Consider the following 21,497-nt stretch of genomic DNA (forward strand, 5'->3'; position numbering starts at 1 on the left):
GATATATATATATCTTACGAGTAGGATATATATATATCTATAGATATATATATCTATATATCCATATATATGTATATCCTACTCGTAGGATATATATATATATCCTACTTGTAGGATATATATACATATATATATAGATATATATATATATATGTATATATATCTCCTTTCCATCCCATCTCATCCCATAAATAGATTCCTAAGAGTGGAATTTCTGGGTCTAAGAGCGTGTATATATACGTATTTTTTATTTTACTAAAAAAATTAAATGTTTATTTTTGAAAGACAGAGTGCAAGCGGGGGAGGGGCAGAGAGCGAGGGAGACACAGAATCCGAAGCAGGCTCCAGGCTCCGAGCTGGACACGGGGCTCAAACTCGAACTTGAACTCTTGAGTTGTTAGATCACGACCTGAGCCCAAGTCGGACGCTTAACGGACTGAGCCACCCCAGGTGCTGCAAGAGCATAGATGTTTTCAATAGATCTTACCAGATCGCATTCCAAAAAGGCTGAAATAATTCGGTTTTCCTTCAGAAGTGCGAGAGAATTTCCTGACCCTCATTCCTTCCCAAGAGTTACCCTTCGGACTTTGTGCCCTTGGGTGCAGCCTCATTGTAACTTTGTATCTTTCTGACTGCTGGTGAGGTTGACTATCAGAGGTGGACAGCACCTGATTTTGGAGTCAGTGTGCCTGAGTGTGACTTTCACCTCCATCTCTTAGCAGCTGTGTGACCTTACAAAAATTATTTGCCATTTTTTGTGCCCGTTACCTCATCTCTGCAATGGGATAATAATATTCCCACCTCACAGCATTGTTGAAGAGAATTAGGTGAATTATTATAACAATTCCTGGTGCATAGTAAACACACACAAAAAAATGTTGTTTTAAATACATTTATTGGCTGTTTGGGTATGCTCCTCTGTAAAATGACTGTATTCTTTGCTCTCATTTTTATCGGGTGTTTTTTCTTTCTATCAAATATTTTTATCAGATTTTGTCTCACCTCCTTCAATAAAGATTTTAAAGATTTGTAATTAAATAAGATTTAATTTCTGTAACTGAGAGTTGATGGGGGTGGGGGAGAGGAGAAAGTGGGGGATGGGCATTGAGGAGGGCTCTTGTTGGGATGAGCACTGGGTGTTGTATGGAAGCCAATTCGACAATAAATTACATAAAAAAATTTGTCACTACAATGAATAGATTACTTTTTGTTATTTCTATTGTTGTTATATAGCATCCTAGAGAAAAAGTACTAATTTTTAAATATTTATCTTACATTGTGCCATCAAATTATCTTAGTCTAGACAACTATAGGGTAGTTCTTGTGACTAAGTTTGGGTTTCCTAGGCATATGATCTTATTTTTGAAAGAGAGGATTTTTATCTCCTTTTCCCCAGTGCTTATAATGGTTATTTTATTTTATTTTCCTCTTGTAATGTCAGAACTCTCAAAAACAGTGGTGAATAGCAGGTATCCCTGTCTTGTTCTTGATTTTAGTAAAATAAGAAATTCCAACTGTGGACAGCAGCTTTGATCTGCCCCTGGGGTTCCATCTCAAGATCTTCTAGTCTTTGTGAGCCTCTATTCTTTTTTCTGTTTTTATTTTTTTTAATGTTTATTCATTTTTTGAGCGGGGGAGGCGCAGAGAGAGAGAACGGCAGACACAGAATCTGAAGCAGGTTCCAGGCTCCAAGCTTGTCAGCACAGATCTCAATTCGGGGCTTGAACCCATGAACCATGAGATCATGACCTGGTTGAAGTCAATTGCTTAACCGACTGAGCCACCCAGGCGCCCCTGTGATCCTCTATTCTTGATGTCCGTGCTGTTGATTTCATTCTCGTGCAGCTAGCCTCCGCAATCGCATAAGCCAATTCTTTTAAACAAATTGCTTTACACACACGCGCTTCCCACAAGTTCTGCTTCTGTAGTTGAACTCTGACTGCTAGAAATACTGATTGTTTGAAAGCTGTGGTGACCCTTGGGCAAATTAAGCAGCTTATGTTGAACATGAAAATCACACTTTAAAACTTAAAATTAAAACTTAGAGCATCCACTCCTTGTTTTCAATAAAATAAGTTGTACATTTCACGTGTGACTCTACTGCTAGAAAAACTTCTGGAATACGCTGAAGGCAGATCATTTAGGACACATTAAGTCTTTTGTGCATAAGTGAACTATAGCCATCTAAGGTTTCATATGAGCAGTTTCACACAAAATAATATTTGACACGTTTATACACTTTCAAAAAATTTACTCACATTCTTAGGAAGGATGTTAACAGCCAAAGTTAGCTTCATTTTAATTTTTTAGAACACCACAGAAGAGCATATAGAGTACCTTAAGGTAAGTGCAAACACCTTAACGTTAATTTTGTAATATACAACGGATATGAGGACATTCGTCTTGGGGCAATTCAAAAACATTCTTCGGAGCTTGAATTTGATGATACATACTATGTGCTTTGTACGTCTTGGTCACATGCACACTTACAATGTAAGTATATATATATATACTCTCTCTACATAAATATATATACATCCCTACTGTACAAGCTTTGGTTCCTCCTAATTATTCTTTGGTGTTCTTTCATATTTGTTAAGTGTTTCGTAAATACATTGTTTATAGATCCTCATGTAATGGAAATAGCTCAAAACTAGAATACTGAAGAACAATAGCATCAGAACAAAGAGGAAAGCAGCAACCAGGTAGCCACTGGGACTGAAACAAGAACAGAAGAAAAACCAGTCCATTAGAAGTCATCATTCACTTTGGTTGTGAATTTATTTAGTCAGACAACGTTTGAATGGCTAGCTCCTATGCCACTGACAGCAAACAGAGATTAGTAAGACAGCCCGTCTACCCTCAGGACGTTTGCCTCTTAGTGTTCAAGGTGGACCAGGGAGGAAAACAGAGAGTGTGGTGAATGAGAGAAAGAAATATGAAATTTGCTGGGGCAGGGGGGCGGGAGGGCAGACATCCGGAAGGCCTTCCAGTGGTGGTGACCTTTGAACAGAGTACTGGTGGGAATAGGATTAGGAGCATTAGAATGGGCTCCCTGGATAAAAATGCCTGGCAGTGGGGGCAGGGGGAACACCTGGGCGTCTGACTCTTGACTTTGGCTTGGGTCATGATCTCAGGGTTGTGGGATGGAGCCTGGAGCCTGCTTGGGATTCTCTCTCTCTCTCTCTCTCTCTCTCTCTCTCTCTGCCTCCCTCTGCCCCTCCCCTGCTCATGCTGTCTCTCAAAAAATAAAAATAAATTGGGGCGCCTGGGTGACTCAGTCCATTAAGCATCTGACTTTGGCTCAGGTCCGTGAGTTCGAGCCCTGCGTCAGGCTCTGTGCTGTCAGTTCAGAGCCTGGAGCCTGCTTTGGATTCTGTGTCTCCCTCTCTCTCTGCCCCTCCCCTTCTCATTCTTGTTCTCTCTCTCTCTCTCTCTCTCCTACTTTCCTCTGGGTACCAGGCCTCTTCACCTGGGACTCTGCATGGGTGCCTCCCATCAGGGCGGATTTATTGCTTGAGCCAAACACTGTGCTCTTTTCTATTTGGTGTCCTGTTATCTGACTTCAGTTTTTGGTTCCTTTTTAAGCCATAATTATTTATTTGCAGTGTTAAAGTTTCCCCAGGTCCCTCCTTACTCAGACCTTCCTGCTATATGGATACGAGCTTAATCTGACTCCAGTGAATGGTTTCCTTCTTGGAGGAAGTTAATTAACTGACTCAATAAATTACCTGATATGAGCCAGGTCCTGTGGTAGTACCTGGATAAACAATGATAAGTAATAATAGACATGGTCCCTATCCTTAGAGAGCTTACATTCAAGTGGGGACATAATCGTTAATCAGTGATGAGAAAATAAATAGAAAATTTTATTTGCGATAAGAACTAAGTAGGAGAGAGATACAACACAATGAAAGCTTACTATAGCAGGATTTAACCTGGTGATAGGGTCAAGAAATGCCTCTATTTTAGGGAAAATATAATTATCCTAAACTATGAAGAATTAAACGGAAACGTAGTTGGTAAAGTTAAGTAGGAAAGAGGTAAGGAAGAGTTGCCAGATGGAAGAAATCGCACCTGTGAAGTTCCTGTTTCGGGACAGAGTATGGAGAAAGTTGGGAACTGAAAGAAGGTCGGTGGGTCTAGAGCGGAGAAGATGGCGGGAGCACAATGCAAGATGAGATTGGCAAAGTAGGTGGGGGCCAGATCATGGTAGGTCTTGTAAGCCTTGTTGTGGAGTTACCATTTTAAGGGAAAAAAAACCTAAGGGTTTCAGGCTATAAAATTAGCATTTGAAAAGATCACTTTGGCCCCAGCGAAGGAAATGAACTAGAAGAAAATAGAACTGAATGAGGCAAGATGTGTTAGGTGTCTACTGCAGCTGTTCCCATCTGAGATCATGGTAGCTTGGATTGGAGAGGTGGCGATAGGCTTGGTGGGAAGCCGACTCATTAAAGGGCGGTTCAGGAGATTGAATGAATGAGAATCAGTGACTGGATGAGCTGGGGGAAACAGAGAAATGAACGTGAGCCCTAGGTTTTTTGGTTTTTCGTTTTTGTTTTCTTGGTATTTTATTTACTTATTTATTTATTTTTTCTTTTTGACTTGTAGATGTTTGGCTTGTACAGTTCAATGTGCTATTTCCTGAGAGAAGGAACACAGGAATACAGGGTTGCTGTACTGTTCATCTCCTGAAGGCACCATTCATAGTATAGCCCATGTGAATGGATTCTCTTGGAGCTGTGCAGAGACAACCTGCAGGGATGTATGCAATTACCCCAACAGATCGGTTTTAGAGTGGGACAAATAATGGGGTAAGGGAACGGGTGATAAGATCACGAGATCACTTTTGGACATGTCCAGTTTGACCAGTCTTTGAGACATCTAAAACAAGACGTTAAGTAGATGGTAGGATCTTTGGCCCTGGACAGGCCAGAGATGTGACTTGGGAGTCATGCGTATATAGATAGATGCTTACTGAAGCCCTGAGTATGGCTGAGCTTGCCAGAATGAGAAGCTCACGAGACCAGGGCTGAGCCCTGGGCAAAGTCAACATTTACTGGCTGGTGAAGGAGGTTGAGGCTCTCTTTACTTGAGAGAGACTGGCTATAGAAGTTTAGGAAAACCCATAGAGCAATACAGCAGTCAAAGGAAGAGTCAACACTGATGAAACAGGAAATAAGATGAGGGCTGGTAAATATCAGGTTCAATGCAGGCCAGTTCCGGTTCAAGATGGTGACATAGGAGGCTCTTGAACTCACCTCCTTCCACCATCACACCCATGCCACAGCTATCTGAGGAACAGTTCTCTCCAAAAGAAATCCAGAAACTAGCTGAGCAACATCTACACATTGGGTGAATGAGAAAAAATCCACCCACATCGAAATATGTAGGAGTGACTAGAACACAATCTGACCATAAACCCCACACCCAGCACAGCAACACACAACCAGGAGCTTGTCCCTGAAGCCTGAAGGGTTTGGACCCAACATCTAGAGTCTCAATCTACAAGAGTTCCACCTGAGGGACAGGCCCCCCAAACACTTAGCTCTGAGAGCCAACCGGACTTGTATCTATGAGACCCACGAGGCAGCGCACAAAAGGGATCCTGAGCACTTGCAGGAGCTAAGCCCCCCTCAACCCTCAGCCCAGAGAGAGCAGACTGAAATGCCCATCTCCTCGCCTTTCTATCAAGAGGTCTATTTGCTTATCTTACAAGTTATGGTCTGGGGTTCAGGCTCCTGATTTAACGCACATCAAGGGACTGACTGAAATCCTTTCCAGACACTTGGGAGCATGGCAAGTGCCATCTTAACGTTCTCTCTGCTTCTCCTTCGACCACTGGTATCTCTCTGAAAGGAGCTTCTACACATGACCGGTGGCCCAGCTTCTATGGCTGCCATGCAGGGGACGCCCCCTTTATTGCCTGACTCTGGTGGTCAGGAGAACTTACATTCACTAGTCCTATAGAAGTGTGACAAACTCCATTTAGCTGGGATTAACCCAGGACTTGGCACAGAGGGAACAGACAGGAACACCCATCTCCCAGTCTTTTCCCTGAAAGAGGTCTATTTGCATACTTGAAAAGCCGCTGCCTATGTGTCCAGCTTCCAATCAGCTTGCATCCAGGTGCTGACTGAGGTCCTCTTCTTTGGGAGGCTGACAGGTCTTGGCACACCCTCAACTATTAGAAAACACTTAGAATTAAGAAGGCACCTTGGATAGGGGCACCTGGGTGGCTCAGTCAGTTAAGCGTCTGACTTGGGCTCAGGTCATGAGCTCACGATTGGTGGGTTTGGGCCCCGCATCGGGCTCTGTGCTGACAGCACAGAGCCTGGAGCCTGCTTCGGATTCTGTCTCTCTCTCTCTCTCTCTCTCTCTCTCTCTGTCCCTTCCCCCACTCATGTTCTGTCTCTGTCTCAAAAATAAACATTACAAAAAATGTTTAAAGAAAGCATCTTGGACAGTCAAAGGTTTGAGAGACAACCAACAGTTAGGGCCAGACTGAACAATAAGGTTCATCTCCTCCCTGAGACCAATCCTACAAGACTATTGGAAAGAGGCTGTCTTCTCTAAGTCAGAAGCCAACGCAGTCAAAGGAAATGAAGAAACGGAAGAAATTTGTTCCAAACAAAAGAACAAGAGAAAACTCAAGAAACAGACCCTGGCTTAACCAGCTGAGCCACCCAGGCACCCCAAGGTTTTATCAATTTATTTAAATTAAAAACTTGGGGGTGATTAAAAGCCTACGAGGAGGATCGAGTTGAGAGGCAAAGTTTAATGTATAAAAGAGAGAAGAAATAATGGATTTGGAAGTTTCCTTAGAAAGTAAGAGGGTTCAAAGCACAAGAGGAAGGATTAAAGAGGAGGAACACAATTTCTTTAACTGTAACAGGATGGAAAAAGGAGAGAATGGACATAGGTGTTTGCAGATTTATATGTTTGGAATCAGGAATCAGGAGTGTTCCCGGGTGCTGGCTTCTAATTTCCCTGGAATGGTGGAGACAAGCTCATCTGATGGTTGTTAAGTAAAGATGGTCCAAGGAGGAAGCTAATTAGATAAGGTCCGAGGTCGTTATGGAGAATAGAGATGTTGGTTGGCCAGAGAAAGATAGGAAGATTCTCAGGTAGTGTTGGTGACCTACATGAAGTCGGAGATTAATCTGCCCTGTTGTGTCACTTTCTTTACCGACACTTGGCCGTTCAGATGTAATCACAGAGCGCTGTGGGGCGCTAAATTACAGAAAGGTAAGGAGATACTAGTGCTACTGAAGGAATAAAGCGTAAGAAGATACTAAATAAAAAAAGAGAAATTGAAAGTGGAAGTGGAGGTCCCAATGGGAACAATGAAGAGCTGTGGTGAGTATAGCTGAAGTAGCAAGCTGGAAGGTCAGAGAATGGGATGTCTGAGCGGATGCTTCGGGAAGCAGAGACATTCTGACAGTAATGCCAGTGTCCGCAGTGTGACTATGGGAGTGGGTGGTGGAAACACAGCAGAGGAAGAGGACACTCAGGATGAGGAAAGGCCTTGATGTTGGCAGGGTTAGCCGTGTGGGCACAGATGGTGGGGACTGATATGGAGGTGGAAACAGCATGGCAGGGCCAAGGTCATCAATGAGTGGAGAGGACTTTGGGGAGGATGCGGCAACACAGAGAAAGGACGGAGGTACAGCGGATGCCATGAGCCTCAAAGGGTGAGTGTTGAAAAAGATACGTTTTGGTTTTGTTTTAGAAGAACCGGGATAAATAATGATCCGACAGTGGTAATGGCGCTGCGAGGCACCCGGGGGTCGTTGGGAAATAAACAGCCAGCACTCTTAGAGGGCTGAAGGTGAAGCAGTGTCCTGGGGGTGGGGGAGAGGGAGATAAGAGGGGGGAGCTCAGAGGATGGTTGAGGATTTAGGTGAGTTTGCTGGTTAAATGGTAGCAACTCCAAAGGACCCAGTGGAAAATCTGGGGAAGTGGTTGAGCACTGGGCCAAAAGGCAAGGGAGCACTAAATGTCTGCCTCCTACAGGCTGGTCTTCAGCCACTGTTTGCTCATGAAAAGGGCTTTCTCGCTAGGAAAATGTCCACCACCAGCTAACCCCTTCTCTCCTCTGCCGCCCCCCTTCAGGGCTCAGGTGTAACAGAGACTAAGCTGTGGTCACTAACCTACAGACGGTTCCCTAGGCTGCACCATATGCCCTGGCTGCTAAAATCCCAGCTACTAGGAGGTGAGCTGGGGCGACTGGGTGAAATCCTCCTTCACTGTCTTCTGTCCTCTCCAACTCACCAATGCCCCCTTCTGACGGTGGATACTTGGGTGGACGGATGTTATTAATATTCATCGAAATCAAACATACCAATCGAATCCTCATTAGGAAGGGAAGTCACTGCCAAACGCTATACATGTTTCCCAAAGTCACTTCAAAATAACACATGGCTCATCTCATTTGTAGGTTATTCACACTATTGATCTCCCGTTGGTACAAAACATCAAGGAGTCAGTAATGTTTGAAGTAGGGCCGTAAGTAACTTAATTGTTTGTCTTCCATTTTTGTTTAACATTTTATAAAAACCAGGCCCAGGACAGAGACGCAAAGTCATTTGTGACCCCAGGGTGAGCATGAAGACTCCTTACTCTGCCCTCCTGGGAAACTCAAGTTGGATCCAGGAAAATGCCTTCGCTACCTGTTTCCCGGATGCATAAGAATGATGGCCAGTGGTCGAGGGCGGACCTGGGGTCATTGGGGGCACAGCCAGTGTCTGCTCCCAGTCTCTACCACTGCAGCCTACAGTCTGGCCCTTACGTGGGGTTGAAAGACGCGTTGGATGGGAAGACAGCAGGCACTGGGGGATGGAACAAAAGGGGACCCCCAGCTGCAGTAACAATTCTCAGAAACTCCTTCCAACCACATCCCTGGGATGATTGATACATACAATTTTAGGGTATCACATATAGGGCAGAAGTATTAGGGTCCCAGGGAAATGGGGGAGAGAGATTTTTCCTTTTTTTAGCTGCCACCCTTGTCTTTTACAACTTCCCTCATTAAAATCTGATTAGGCGCCGGGCATTACCTGGGAATCATTCCGAAGGTCTCTATTGCAAAGATAGTTGTTAGGTTACAGAAACTGCAAATCAGAAAAATAATATTAAAGATGAAATTAAGTGCAATATATTAAGACTCCCTCCAAATCTTTACGGTAATGATCAAATCATGTATAATCCTAATCAAGGTGTCAATTTCTCGGTAATGGAGAGACTAGATGCATTTGCATAACAGCCATGATGATTTTTCCATACGTGTGACTTGGCCTGCTTGCTGTATAATTTCTCAGAGCTTGTCAGTGCGATTTCATGGTCCTCTTAACAGCTTTGCATCGTTTTGATGGTGAGTCCCGAGGCAACAGCAATAATAATAATAATAATAATGATGATGATGTTTTACTGAGCATTAGTACTTATTGAAAATGAATACTATCTGAGTGTTTCCTTTGTACCAGGCAGTGTACCAAATACCTTCCATGAATTATCTGCTGAATCCTCACAGGAATCCTTTCTTTTAGATGAAGAAACTGACGCTTAGATAGGTTAGGCTACTTGCAAAAGTTTACACAGCTGTAAGTAGCAGAGCCGAATTCAGGTTTTTCTGATTGAAGAGCCTGTGACATTCACCTGATGTAGGTTGACTCTTTCAAGAAGCTAAGAATGTGAGGAACTAGACATATGGAACTGTGTTATTAACTTCTAAAGTTACTGAGTATCTCTCATAATGTAGCCTATTTCTTGGAAAGAGATAGAGTAGAGCTAAGTCAACATTAATGATACAACTGCACCTATCTTCATGTGGGAGAAGAGAGAAGAAAGGAACTTAACTTGATTGAGCAAAATTAGGGATTTTTACCCAGGCCTTTCATTTGATCCTCAGAATACTATTAAGAGAGGAATTATAGACTCATTCGACAAATAAAGAAATAAGCTCAGAGACTAAGCAATTTGCTTAAGGAGGCATATCTATCAGTGGCAAAATTCGGTTTTGAGCCAAAGTAGATTCTAGCCTTCAAGGTCTGTCCATGTTGGAGCAAATGGCAAGATTTCCTTCTCTTTTTACGGCCGAATAATATTCCATTGTATTTATATACCACGTCTTCTTTATCCATTCATCCATTGATGGACACATACATCATTTCCATGTCTTGGCTACTGTAAATAATGTCACAATGATCAGGAGGGTGAATCTTTTCAAGTTAGCGTTTTCATTTTCTTTGGGTAAATACCCAGGAGAGGAACTGCTGGATCACATGGTAGTTCTATTTTTAGTTTTTTGAGGAAACTCCATAGTGTTTTCCATAGTGGCTACAGCAATTCACATGCCCACCAATAGTGCACAGGATTCCCTTTTTCCCACATCGTTGCCAACACTTGTTATCTCTTGTCTTTTTGAGAACAGCCATTTGAACAGGTGTGAGGTGATATCTTGTTGCTCTTTTGATTTGCATTTCCTTGATGATGAGTGATGTCGAGCACCTTTTCATATGCCCGTTGGCCATCTGTAGGTCTTAGAAAAATGTCTATTCAGATCTTCAGCCTAGTTTTTAAATGGATTGTTTGTTTTCGTATTGCGTTATATGAATTCTTTGTATATTTTGCAGATTAACCCCTTATTGGATGTGTGATTTCCACAGGTTGTCTTTTCATTTTGTTGATGGCTTCCTTTGCTGTGCAGAAGCTTTTTAGTTTGGCGTAGTCCCACTTGTTTCCTTTTGCTGTTTTTTGTTTTGTTTTGTTTTGTTTTTTGTTTTTTTTGGTGTCAGATTCAAAAAATCATGGCCAGGACTGAAGTCAAGGATCTTCCTACCTATGTTTTCTCCCAGTTTTATGGGATAAGGTCTTACATTCATGTCTTTAATCCATTTTGAGTTAATTTTTGTGTAAGGTGTGAGATAGTGGTCTAATTTCATTCCTTTGAATGTGGCTGTCCAGTTTTCCCAACACCATTTATTGAAGAGACTGTCTTCCTCCCCGCTGCATATTCTTGGCTCCTTTATAATAAATTAATTGACTATATATGTGTGGCTTTTTCTGTCCTCTCTATTCTGTCCATTGATGTATATGTCTGTTTTTATGCCAGGACCATACAGTTTTGATTACTATAGCTTTGTAGGATAGTTTGAAATCAGGAAGGGTGATGCCTCTCACTTTATTCTTTTTTTTTCAAGATGACTTTGGCTATTTGGGGTCTGATGTCATTCCATTCCATATAAATTTTAGGATTGTCCTCATTCTGTGAAGAATGCTACTGGAATTTTGATAGGGATTGCATTGAATCTGTAGTTTGCTTTGGGTATTTTAACAATATTAATTATTCCAATCCATGAGCATGGAATATGTTTCCATTTATTGGTGTCTTCTACAATTTCTTTCATCATTGTCTTATAAAAATTTAGCCAAAGAGTTGAGTGTCTAGGTCTTGCAACTCTTGGTTAAATTTATTCCTAGGAGGGGTGCCTGGGTGGCTCAGTTGTTTGAGCATCCGACTTCGGCTCAGGTCATGATCTCGCAGTTCGTGAGTTTAAGCCCTGTGTTGGGCTCTGTGCTGACAGCTCGGAGCCTGGAGCCTGCTTTGGAATCCGTGACTGCCTGACTCTCTGCCCCTCCCCGACTCATGCTCGGTCTCTGTGTCTCAAAAAATAAATAAATGTTAAAAATTTTTTAAAAAAATTTATTCCTAGGTATTTTGTTCTTTTTGATGCAATTGTAAATGAGATTTTCTTAATTTCTCTGCCTGATAGTTCATTATTAGTATATAGAAACATAACTGATTTTTATATATTCATTTTGTCTCCTGCCACATTACTGACTTTGTTCATTAGTTCTAACAGGTTTTTTTTTTTGGGTGGAGTCTTTAGGGTTTTCCAAATATAATATCATGTCAACTGCAAATAGTGAACATTTTGCTTCTTCCTTTCTGATTTGTATGCCTTTTATTTCTTTTTCTTGCCTAATTGCTCTGGATAGCACTTCCAATTCTATGTGGAACAAAACTAAAAGTGGGCATCTTTGTCTCTCATCTTTGTTCTTGATCTTAGGGGAAAGGCTTTCAGCTTCTCAGCATTCAGTATGATGCTAACCATGGACTTGTCATATATGGCCTTTATTATGTTGAAGTATGTTCCTTCTCCACTTTGTTGAGAGTTTTTTTTTTTAAATAATAAATTAATGTTGGATTTTGTCAAATGCTTTTCTGCATCTAGTGAGATCATCATATGGTTTTTATCCTTCATTTTGTTAATGTGTATCACACTGATTAATTTGCAGATATCAAATCATCCTTGTATCCCTGGGATAAATCCACTCGATCATAGTATATGGTCCTTTTTAAATGTATTGTTGAATTTGGTTTGGTAATATTTCCTTGAGGATTTTTGTATCTATGTTCATCAAGGATAATGACCTATAATTTTCTTTTCTCGTGGTATCTTTGTCTGGTTTTGGTACTAGTAATGTTGGCCTCATAAAATGGGTTTAGAAACATTCTTTTCTCTTGCATTTTTCAGAAGAGTTTGAGGAGGTTAGATATTATTCTTTAAATGTTTGGTAGAATTTACCAGTGAAGCCATCTGGTCTTGGACTTTTGTTGAGAGTTTTTTTTTCTTACTGATTCACTCTCCTTACTAGTAGTCAGTCTAATCAAATTTTCCTTTTTTTTTTTTTTTTTTTTTATTTGAGAGAGAGAGAGAGGAGGAGGAGAGGTGCAAAGGGAGAGAGAGAGAATCCCAAACAGGTCCCATGCTCAGCGCAGAGTGAGACACAGGGCCTGATAACACCACCCTGGGATCATGACCTGAGCTGGACTTAAACAGATACTCAACCGACTGAGCCACCCAGGTGCCCCTGATTTTCCATTTTCTTCATGATTCAGTCTTGGTAGGCTGTATGTTTCTAAGAGTTTACCCATTTCTTACAGGTTTTCTAACTTGTTGGCATATAATTGCTTATAGTAGTTCTTATGATCCTATGTATTCCTTTGGTATCAGTTGTAACTCCTCTTTCATTTCCAATTTTATTTGAGTCCTCTCTCTTTTTTCCTATTGAATCTAGCAAAAATTTTGTCTATTTTGTTTACCTTTTCAAAAACCAACTCTTCGTTTCTACTGTCTTTTTAGTCTCTATTTCCGCTCTGATCTTTGTTATTTCCTTCCATTTACTAACTCTGGGCCTTCCTCTTTTTCTAGTTCTACGAAGTGTAAAGTTAAGTTGTTTATTTGAGATTTTTCTTCCTTCTTGAGGTAGAGGATTTCCTTCCTTTTTATGGCTGAGTAATACTCCATTCTATACTTATATATACCACATTTTCTTTATCATTCACTCATTAATGGGCACTTAGTCTCCCTCCACGCCTGGGCTATTATAAATAATGCTGTCATGAACATGGGGGTGCATATATCTTTTTGGGTTAGTGTTTCATGAAACTCTTCAGTAATGGTGACCCCAGATCCTATGGCATTTTTATTTTTCCTACTAGGCATTTTCTTCCCTCTTGCCTTATATGATGTTGCCATGTTTTAGTGTAACTCATTTATTGGACTTTGTAGAGTGGAGTAGAAATTTTATTCAATCCCATGATTATCCCTTTAAATAAATGCTAAAACTATTATAATAAAATATTTATATTCACCTATAGTTTGGATCCAGGATCTTCACACGAAACACATACATTCCAGAATGGTCTACGGGCCAAACTAAATGGTTATAGTTAGACTTGTTGATAATCTCATACGGTTGATTCAAGTCTCCCGGTTTTCCAATAGCATAAGAAAAACAGTGTTTATAGTTCTGAACAGGAAATAAAGACAAAAACCTTAGGGTCGTTTTCTAGGGGAAGAGGTGTTGCAGATTATAGGAGAGAGGAGAAAGTATGTGATAGCTAGAGGGGAGAAGGGAATGATCTGGAGAAATACACTTATGTTTGTTGGGCAGTATTAAGGGATGGTTTTAATCATGAAATTAAAGTGAAACCAGTCAGCATGGGTATGTTTTCCTCCAACCACCAGTCAGATGTCAAGGTGGACAGTTGGATTTAATGAGGGTTGTGATTTAGCCACACAAGTCTGAAGAAGTGTGAGGAAGGAGGGAATTCAGGGTACATATCAACAGAGTGATAGAATTATTGCCCATGGAATTTAAGCTGAATAAAGAGCAAGAGAACCTGGGGGTGGGGTGAAGGTGGTGGGGTCACTGGATTGAAGGTCATTTTGAGGTTGAAGGATTGTCCAAGGGATTGTCACAGTCAAGGTTCTAGGGTTATGTTGCTGGAAGGGTTGGGAGTGGTGGATGGAAAGTGGAATGCTTAGAGCTGGGAATATAGAGGATAATACACATTTTTTGTATATATATCTCTGTATTGACATGCACAGATTCTGATATAGAAGTAAAATAACATTCCTGTTGTAGGACTTACATTTTACAGGCTCAGGTACTGTATAGGTCCCTTTTATTCATGAGATATGATTGATTTTCCATATAACATAAATTAACTTCAATTCAAGAAAGTTCGATTGAAAAAATGGAAAATATTATAGTATGGGACTGATAGTTGGCATTCAGAAGTGGTCTTTTCGTTGTACAAAAATTGAAACTTCAGGTGTTCTTTAGAAAGACTTACTCTCAATGCTTCAACGTGTTTGTCAGGTATTTAATAAAGCTGCAAACACAGGTTTCAGCAGAAAAAAGTTGAAATTGTTGGTAACACAGGAACAATGGAAGATCAAACAGGAATAAGATGAAGCACTTTTGAAATCATAATACTAATGCAATAGAAAAATTGGATGTGAGTTGCAGAAACAAATTTAAATCCAGAATGTTTCCATCAAGCTTTTGTTAATGCTGAAATGCCAATTTAGTTATTACAAATAAAGTTTTCTGGGTAATAATTTCCTTACCTCAGGTCCCCAGACTTCTTCTAATGGGAGGTGCTTGTTAAGCTCAATCATTGACTTCCATGTCTGGGCTTCATTTAAACAACCACTCTGTCAAATAATTGTACATATAGGAAGTTAAGAGACAAACAAATGAGTAAAGGAAAAAAAGAGAGAGAGAGAGAGAAACCAAGAAATCTACTTTTAACTGTGGAGAACACAGTGATGGTCACCAGAATGGAGGTGGGTGGGGGAGATGGATGAAACAGGTCATGGGAATGAAGGAGTGTTCTTGTGATGACCAGGAGGGAACTGTTGAGTCACTATATTGTGCACCTGAAGCGAATATAACGCCGTAGGTCGACTCTACTGGAATTAAAATAAAAAACCTAATAAAAAATTGTGCACACACGTATGTTTTGTATATATACACATGGTTTGTATATAAATTCATTCCTAATATTTAATATATTTAATGTCATTGAAAAATGTATATTTATTTATTTTTTCATTCCTTAAACGTTTGCTGATATAAAGGGGAACAATTGACAGTTGTATATTGACCTTGTAGAAAAGGGAAACTCACTTATTTTAAGTGTTTCACATGAAAAGTAATGTTATCGGTGAATATGACCATCTTATTTCTTTCTTTCCAATTCTCATGCTTTTAATTAATTTGCATTGTATCATTTGCCTTGTTACAGAGATCGGAAACAATGTTGTATAGAAGTGGTGATGACTGACACCCTTATTTCACTCCTGGCTCCAGAAAGAAGGCTTTCAAATTTTCACCACTAAGTAAGAAGTTTCTATAATTTTTTTTTGTAGTTACATTTTATTAAGTTAAAGAAGTTACCATATACTTATAATTTTCTACGATTTATTTTGGTGCTATTCTTTATTTTTTTGAAGTAGGCTCCACTCCCAATGTGGAGCTTAAACTCATGACCCTGAGAATTCCAAGGTGTATTTTTAAAATAATGTTACCTATGAATAATTTTTTAACCTAATGGCTTTTCAACTATTATAATAATCCATGCTTATTCTTCTTTATTCTGTTAATATAGTGGCTCTCTTTGATTTTCAAATGATATTCCAACTCTTCATTTATAAAATAAACAAAACTTGTCGGGATGCGTGATTTAAAAAAAAATTTTTTTTAATGTTTTTATTTTTGAGAGAGAGAGAGAGAGAGAGAGAGAGCGAGCATGAGCGGGAGAGGGGCAGAGAGAGAGGAAGACACAGAATCCAAAGTAGTCTCCAGGCTCTGAGCTGTCAGCACAGAGCCCAACGCGGGGCTCAAACTCACAAACTGTGAGATCATGACCTGAGCTGAAATCGGATGCTTAACCGACTGAGCCACCCAGGCGTCCCTTTTTCTCTCTTTCTAAAAAAAAAAAAAAATTTTTTTGGGAGGGGGGGGATGTATGATTTTTAAATATATTGCCGAGTTTGATTTGCCAGTGTTTTGGTTAGGTGCCTTGTATCTGTGGTCATGGGTGAGATTGGCTCATTAATTTCCTTTTCTTTTAAGGTCCTCAGCAGGTCGTCCTGCATTCATAAAATGAGTTGGGAAGTGCTCTTCTCACTTGAATACTCTGGAGTTTTTAGAAAGCTGAAGGGAAAAATTCCTTAAATATTTGGTCGACTTCATCAGGAAAGCCATCTGGGATTATAGATGTCTGTTTATTGCTTAGAATCCAAGAAACTTTGGTAAATTGTGTTTTTCAAGGCGTTTGTCTATTTTATCCAATTCTTCATTGTCAAATTTGTTAATATAAATTTGTTTATAGTAACCTCTATCATTTGGGCTTAAAGTGGTGATATTCTAATTTTGTCTCTCTCTCTCTCTCTCTTTTTTTTTTTTTTTTATTTTTCAACTGGAAAACTTTTATAAAGAGATGTTTCCCCTTATCTACTATTTGGTTACCCATTGGGATGGCTCATTTGCAGAAGGTAGTAGAAATATTTGTGTCCTTGTCTTTATTTGCCAGTGTTTAAAACAAGGAGTTGGTTTTCTATCATTCTCCAAAGGTATCTTTTTGAAAAAACCGTTTTAACTCATAGGTTTAATGCATTTAATGGGTCTTGGCAATATTGCGGTAATTACCCTTAATGAAGCTCTGATCGTCCCTTCTCCAGCCAGTAGGAACCTCTTTCATGTTCACTTCTGATTACTTTTGACATGACCCTAGGAGTCTTTGATACTTCCTTGCTAACGGGTATGTCAAACTCTCCCAAACCCATCATGTACATTTCCTCCTCCAGGCTTGGAATCAGCTATTTAAGAATTTCCAGTTCTTTTTAGTGGGAGATAATATTTCAAGATAACCACCTGGGTACTGAGGATACTTCTACCGATTGGTTATGCGTCTAGGGATTTTACTGGACAGACTAGGAAAAATTTCTCTCTCTATGAACAACACATTTCTATCCAGATCACATGAGTTTCTAATACCTCACGAGTTTACATGGAGTCCTATTCAAATTCAGGATTTTTTGTCTAACTTCTTCTATTTTACATACGTGTCTCCTTGCTTTTATACCAAAACACTTGATGAAGAATGATAGTGTTAGAATATCTCACATTACATACCTCACAACATCAGAATAACTAATACAAATATTGCCACCGCTATTGTGTGATTACTGAAAACAGTTATATTTTCCCTCTGACATATGATCTTAACATTCTCCTAGCATATTTTATAACTGTATTATACCTATATTGTCAGAAAATACATCCATTATATACTATTCTCTTTCCCTTTTAACCCTCGCTTGGCTTCAGCTTTATAAGTAACTCTATATTATGCTTTCCTCTAGTTCTTATGTTGCTACCTCTTTAGTATTAATTGTCATTGTTTGAAGGTTATTATTTAATAAGTTACTCAGGAAGGACTCATGGGAACAATATCATATGATTTTTTTACATGTTAATAGCAGTTTGTGCCTTTTCTGGAGTCATTGGTTTTGCTGAATATAAAATCCTTGGCTCAGTATTTATTTTCATTTAGTATCTTAAATATTTTACTCCATTTTTTCCTGGCATAAAGCATTGCTATAAAAATGTTAATTTTATTTTATTTTCCTTATATGTAAATTGCTTGCTTTTTTGCCTACATGGTCACTTGGGTTGGCTGTTCTGATATATATATCTTAGATATAGATATATATATGTATATATATTTTAGTGTTTGTTTATTTTTGAGAGAGAGAGAGAGAAAGAGAGGCAGAGAGAGAGTGGGACACAGAATCTGAAGCAGGCTCCAGGCTCTGAGCTGTCAGCACAGAGCCCGGTGTAGGGCTAGAACCCATGAACTGCGAGATCACGAACCAAGTCAAAGTCGAATGCCCAACTGACCGAGTCACCCAGGCGCCCCTGTTCTGATATTCTTGAGTATATGCTATGCTCTTTCCATATGAAGCTTCAAGTCTTTTTTCTTGGCCAAGGGTGGGAGAGATGTTTTCTTGAATGATTAGCATTGGTTTTGTTCCTTTGTTCTGGTTTTCTTTTTCACGGATTTCTTTTGGGTCTTTGCTTATCTTCAGTATTTGTCACTTTGTCTGAAATCCTTTTTACCCCATTGTTCATTTCTTTTTACTTTAAAATTTTTCCCCTGTTAATTTCACCTGTGTCTTTTGAAGCATTACCTGTTGTTTACTTTCATTTTTAAAGGCTATTTTCATTGCATATGAAATTTTAGATTTGGAATTTATTTTCTTTCAGCAATTTAAAGATATTTTTATTCAAAGTTTTCTGGTTTGCATTATCTCTATAGAGAAATCAACTTGAAGACTTAAAGCTACTCTTTTTTTTTTTTTTTTTTTTTTTTTTTTTTTTTTTTTTTGCTTTGGCTGCTTTTGAGGTTCTCTTTGTTTTTGATTTCAGAAATTTACCATAGTGTTTCAGGATACAGATTACTTTTTTCTGTGCCTCGATGTCTTTTGCAAGTTTGGGAAAATTTTGCTTCTGCCCAACTCTCTCTCTTCTCTCTTTTTAGGATTCCACTCCTTAGATGTAGACAGTGAGTCTCCATTATGTTCTTGTCTATATTTTCAATCAGCTTATCTCCCTGTGCATAATTCTGGGCATTTCCTTCTGACGCCTCTTCCAGTTGACTCTGTTTTCAGTCATCACTCCTAATAGTCAAATTCTTCATTCCAGTTAGTGCAGTTTTGATTTTTTTTTTTTTCCAGAAGTGATCGGCAGCTCAGAGGCATGGATAAGGCAGAATGATTGATGTTTAAAGTTGCCATGTGGGGCATTGGAACAACCCGGGGAGGCGACTTGCAGGTATTGGCAAGATGGAGGCTGGAGGACTAAACCACGGAGCTCAAGTTAGGCAGGAAAAGAGGAAATATGGGGGTGGCAGAGAGGGAGAGAGCAGAGGGCTCAATATGGTGGATGTCTAGACTGCGAGAGGAAAAGTAAGAGGCAGAGGAGCAGTGGGGATAACAACCACAGGGCTAGAAAATTGGGGGTTGAGGTCAGAGACCGGAGTGTTTGCATTTAAAGGTTTTTTTTTAAATATGAAATTTATTGTCAAATTGGTTTCCATACCACACCCAGTGCTCATCCCAACAGGTACCCTCCTCAATACCCATCACCGACCCTCCTTTCCCTCCCACCCCCCATCAACCCTCAGTTTGTTCTAGGTTTTTAAGAGTCTCTTATGGTTTGGCTTCCTCCTTCTCTAACCTTTTTTTCTTCCTTCCCCTCCCCCATGGTCTTCTGTTACGTTTCTCAGGATCCACGTAAGCGTGAAAACATATGGTATCTGTATTTCTCTGTATGACTTATTTCACGTAGCATAACACTCTCCAGTTCCATCCACGTTGCTACAAAAAGCCATATTTCATTCTTTCTCATTGCTACATAGTATTCCATTGTGTATATAAACCACAATTTCTTTATCCATTCATCAGTTGATGGACATTTAGGCTCTTTCCATAATTTGGCTATTGTTGAGAGTGCTGCTATAAACATTGGGGTACAAGTGCCCCCAGGCATCAGTACTCCTGTATCACTTGGGTAAATTCCTAGCAGTGCTATTGCTGGGTCATAGGGTAGGTCTATTTTTAATTTTCTGAGGAACTTCCATACTGTTTTCCAGAGTGGCTGCACCAATTTGCATTCCCACCAACAGTGCAAGAGGGTTCCCGTTTCTCCACATCCTCGCCAGCATCTATAGTCTCCTGGTTTGTTCATTTTAGCCACTCTGACTGGCGTGAGGTGGTATCTGAGTGTGGTTTTGATTTGTGTTTCCCTGATGAGGAGCGACGTTGAGCATGTTTTCATGTGCTGGTTGGCCATCTGGATGTCTTCTTCAGAGAAGTGTCTATTCGTGTTTTCTGCCCATTTTTTCACTGGGTTATTTGTTTTCAGGCGTGGAGTTTGGTGAGCTCTTTATAGATTTTGGATACTAGCCCTTTGTCCGATATGTCATTTGCAAATATCTTTTCTCATTCCGTTGGTTGCCTTTTAGTTTTGTTGATTGTTTCCTTTGCTGTGCAGAAGATTTTTACCTTCATGAGGTCCCAATAGTTCATTTTTGCTTTTAATTCCCTTGCCTTTCGGGATGTGTCAAGTAAGAAATTGCTGTGGCTGAGGTCAGAGAGGTTGTTTTCCTGCTTTCTTCTTTAGGGCTTTGATGGTTTTCTGTCTCACATTCAGGTCCTTTATCCATTTTGAGTTTATTTTTGTGAATGGTGTAAGAAAGTGGTCTAGTTTCAACCGTCTGCATGTTGCTGTCCAGTTCTCCCAGCACCATTTGTTAAAGAGACTGTCTTTTTTCCATTGGATATTCTTTCCTGCTTTGTCAAAGATTAGTTGGCCATACGTTTGTGGGTCTAGTTCTGGGGTTTCTATTCTATTCCCTTGGTCTATGTGTCTGTTTTTGTGCCAATACCATGCTGTCCTGATGATGACAGCTTTGTAGTAGAGGCTAAAGTCTGGGATTATGATGCCTCCTGCTTTGGTCTTCTTCAAAATTACTTTGGCTATTCGGGGCCTTTTGTGGTTCCATACAAATTTTAGGATTGCTTGTTCTAGCTTCGAGAAGAATGCTGGTGCAATTTTGATTGGGATTGCATTGAATGTGTAGATAGCTTTGGGAAGTATTGACATTTTAACAATATTTATTCTTCCAATCCATGAGCATGGAATGTTTTCCCATTTCTGTGTATCTTCTTCAATTTCCTTCATAAGCTTTCTATAGTTTTCAGCATACAGATCTTTTATATCTTTGGTTAGGTTTATTCCTAGGTATTTTATGCTTCTTGGTGCAATTGTGAATGGGATCAGTTTCTTTATTTGTCTTTCTGTTGCTTCATTATTAGTGTATAAGAATGCAACTGATTTCTGTACATTGATTTTGTATCCTGCAACTTTGCTGAATTGATGTATCAGTTCTAGCAGACTTCTGGTGGAGTCTATCGGATTTTCCATGTATGATATCATGTCATCTGCAAAAAGTGAAAGCTTAACTTCATCTTTGCCAGTTTTGATGGCTTTGATTTCCTTTTGTTGTCTGATTGCTGATGCTAGCACTTCCAACACTATGTTAAACAACAGCGGTGAGAGTGGACATCCCT

At 39.8% G+C, this 21,497-nt stretch overlaps 1 protein-coding gene across 4 annotated transcripts in view; it reads right to left on the reverse strand.

The window, feature by feature from the left end:
- Window positions 1–2,274: 2,274 nt before the first annotated feature.
- CATSPERE (catsper channel auxiliary subunit epsilon) overlaps window positions 2,275–21,497 on the reverse strand; it is a 195,191-nt gene continuing 175,968 nt past the window's right edge. For 3 of the 4 annotated variants that reach the window (XM_049633805.1, XM_049633802.1, XM_049633804.1), the window contains 4 exons: window positions 14,925–15,011; window positions 13,661–13,818; window positions 9,060–9,113; window positions 2,275–2,718 (listed from right to left, as the gene is read on the reverse strand). In XM_049633805.1, the coding sequence (XP_049489762.1) occupies window positions 2,565–2,718; window positions 9,060–9,113; window positions 13,661–13,818; window positions 14,925–15,011 (453 nt within the window). In that variant the 3' untranslated portion in view covers window positions 2,275–2,564. Of the gene's footprint in view, window positions 2,719–6,099; window positions 6,185–9,059; window positions 9,114–13,660; window positions 13,819–14,924; window positions 15,012–21,497 lie in introns of those variants that run through there. The other variant, XM_049633803.1, reaches the window with a different exon arrangement.

The sequence above is a fragment of the Panthera uncia genome, chromosome F1 (assembly GCF_023721935.1).
Source record: "Panthera uncia isolate 11264 chromosome F1, Puncia_PCG_1.0, whole genome shotgun sequence".
NCBI lineage: Eukaryota > Metazoa > Chordata > Mammalia > Carnivora > Felidae > Panthera > Panthera uncia.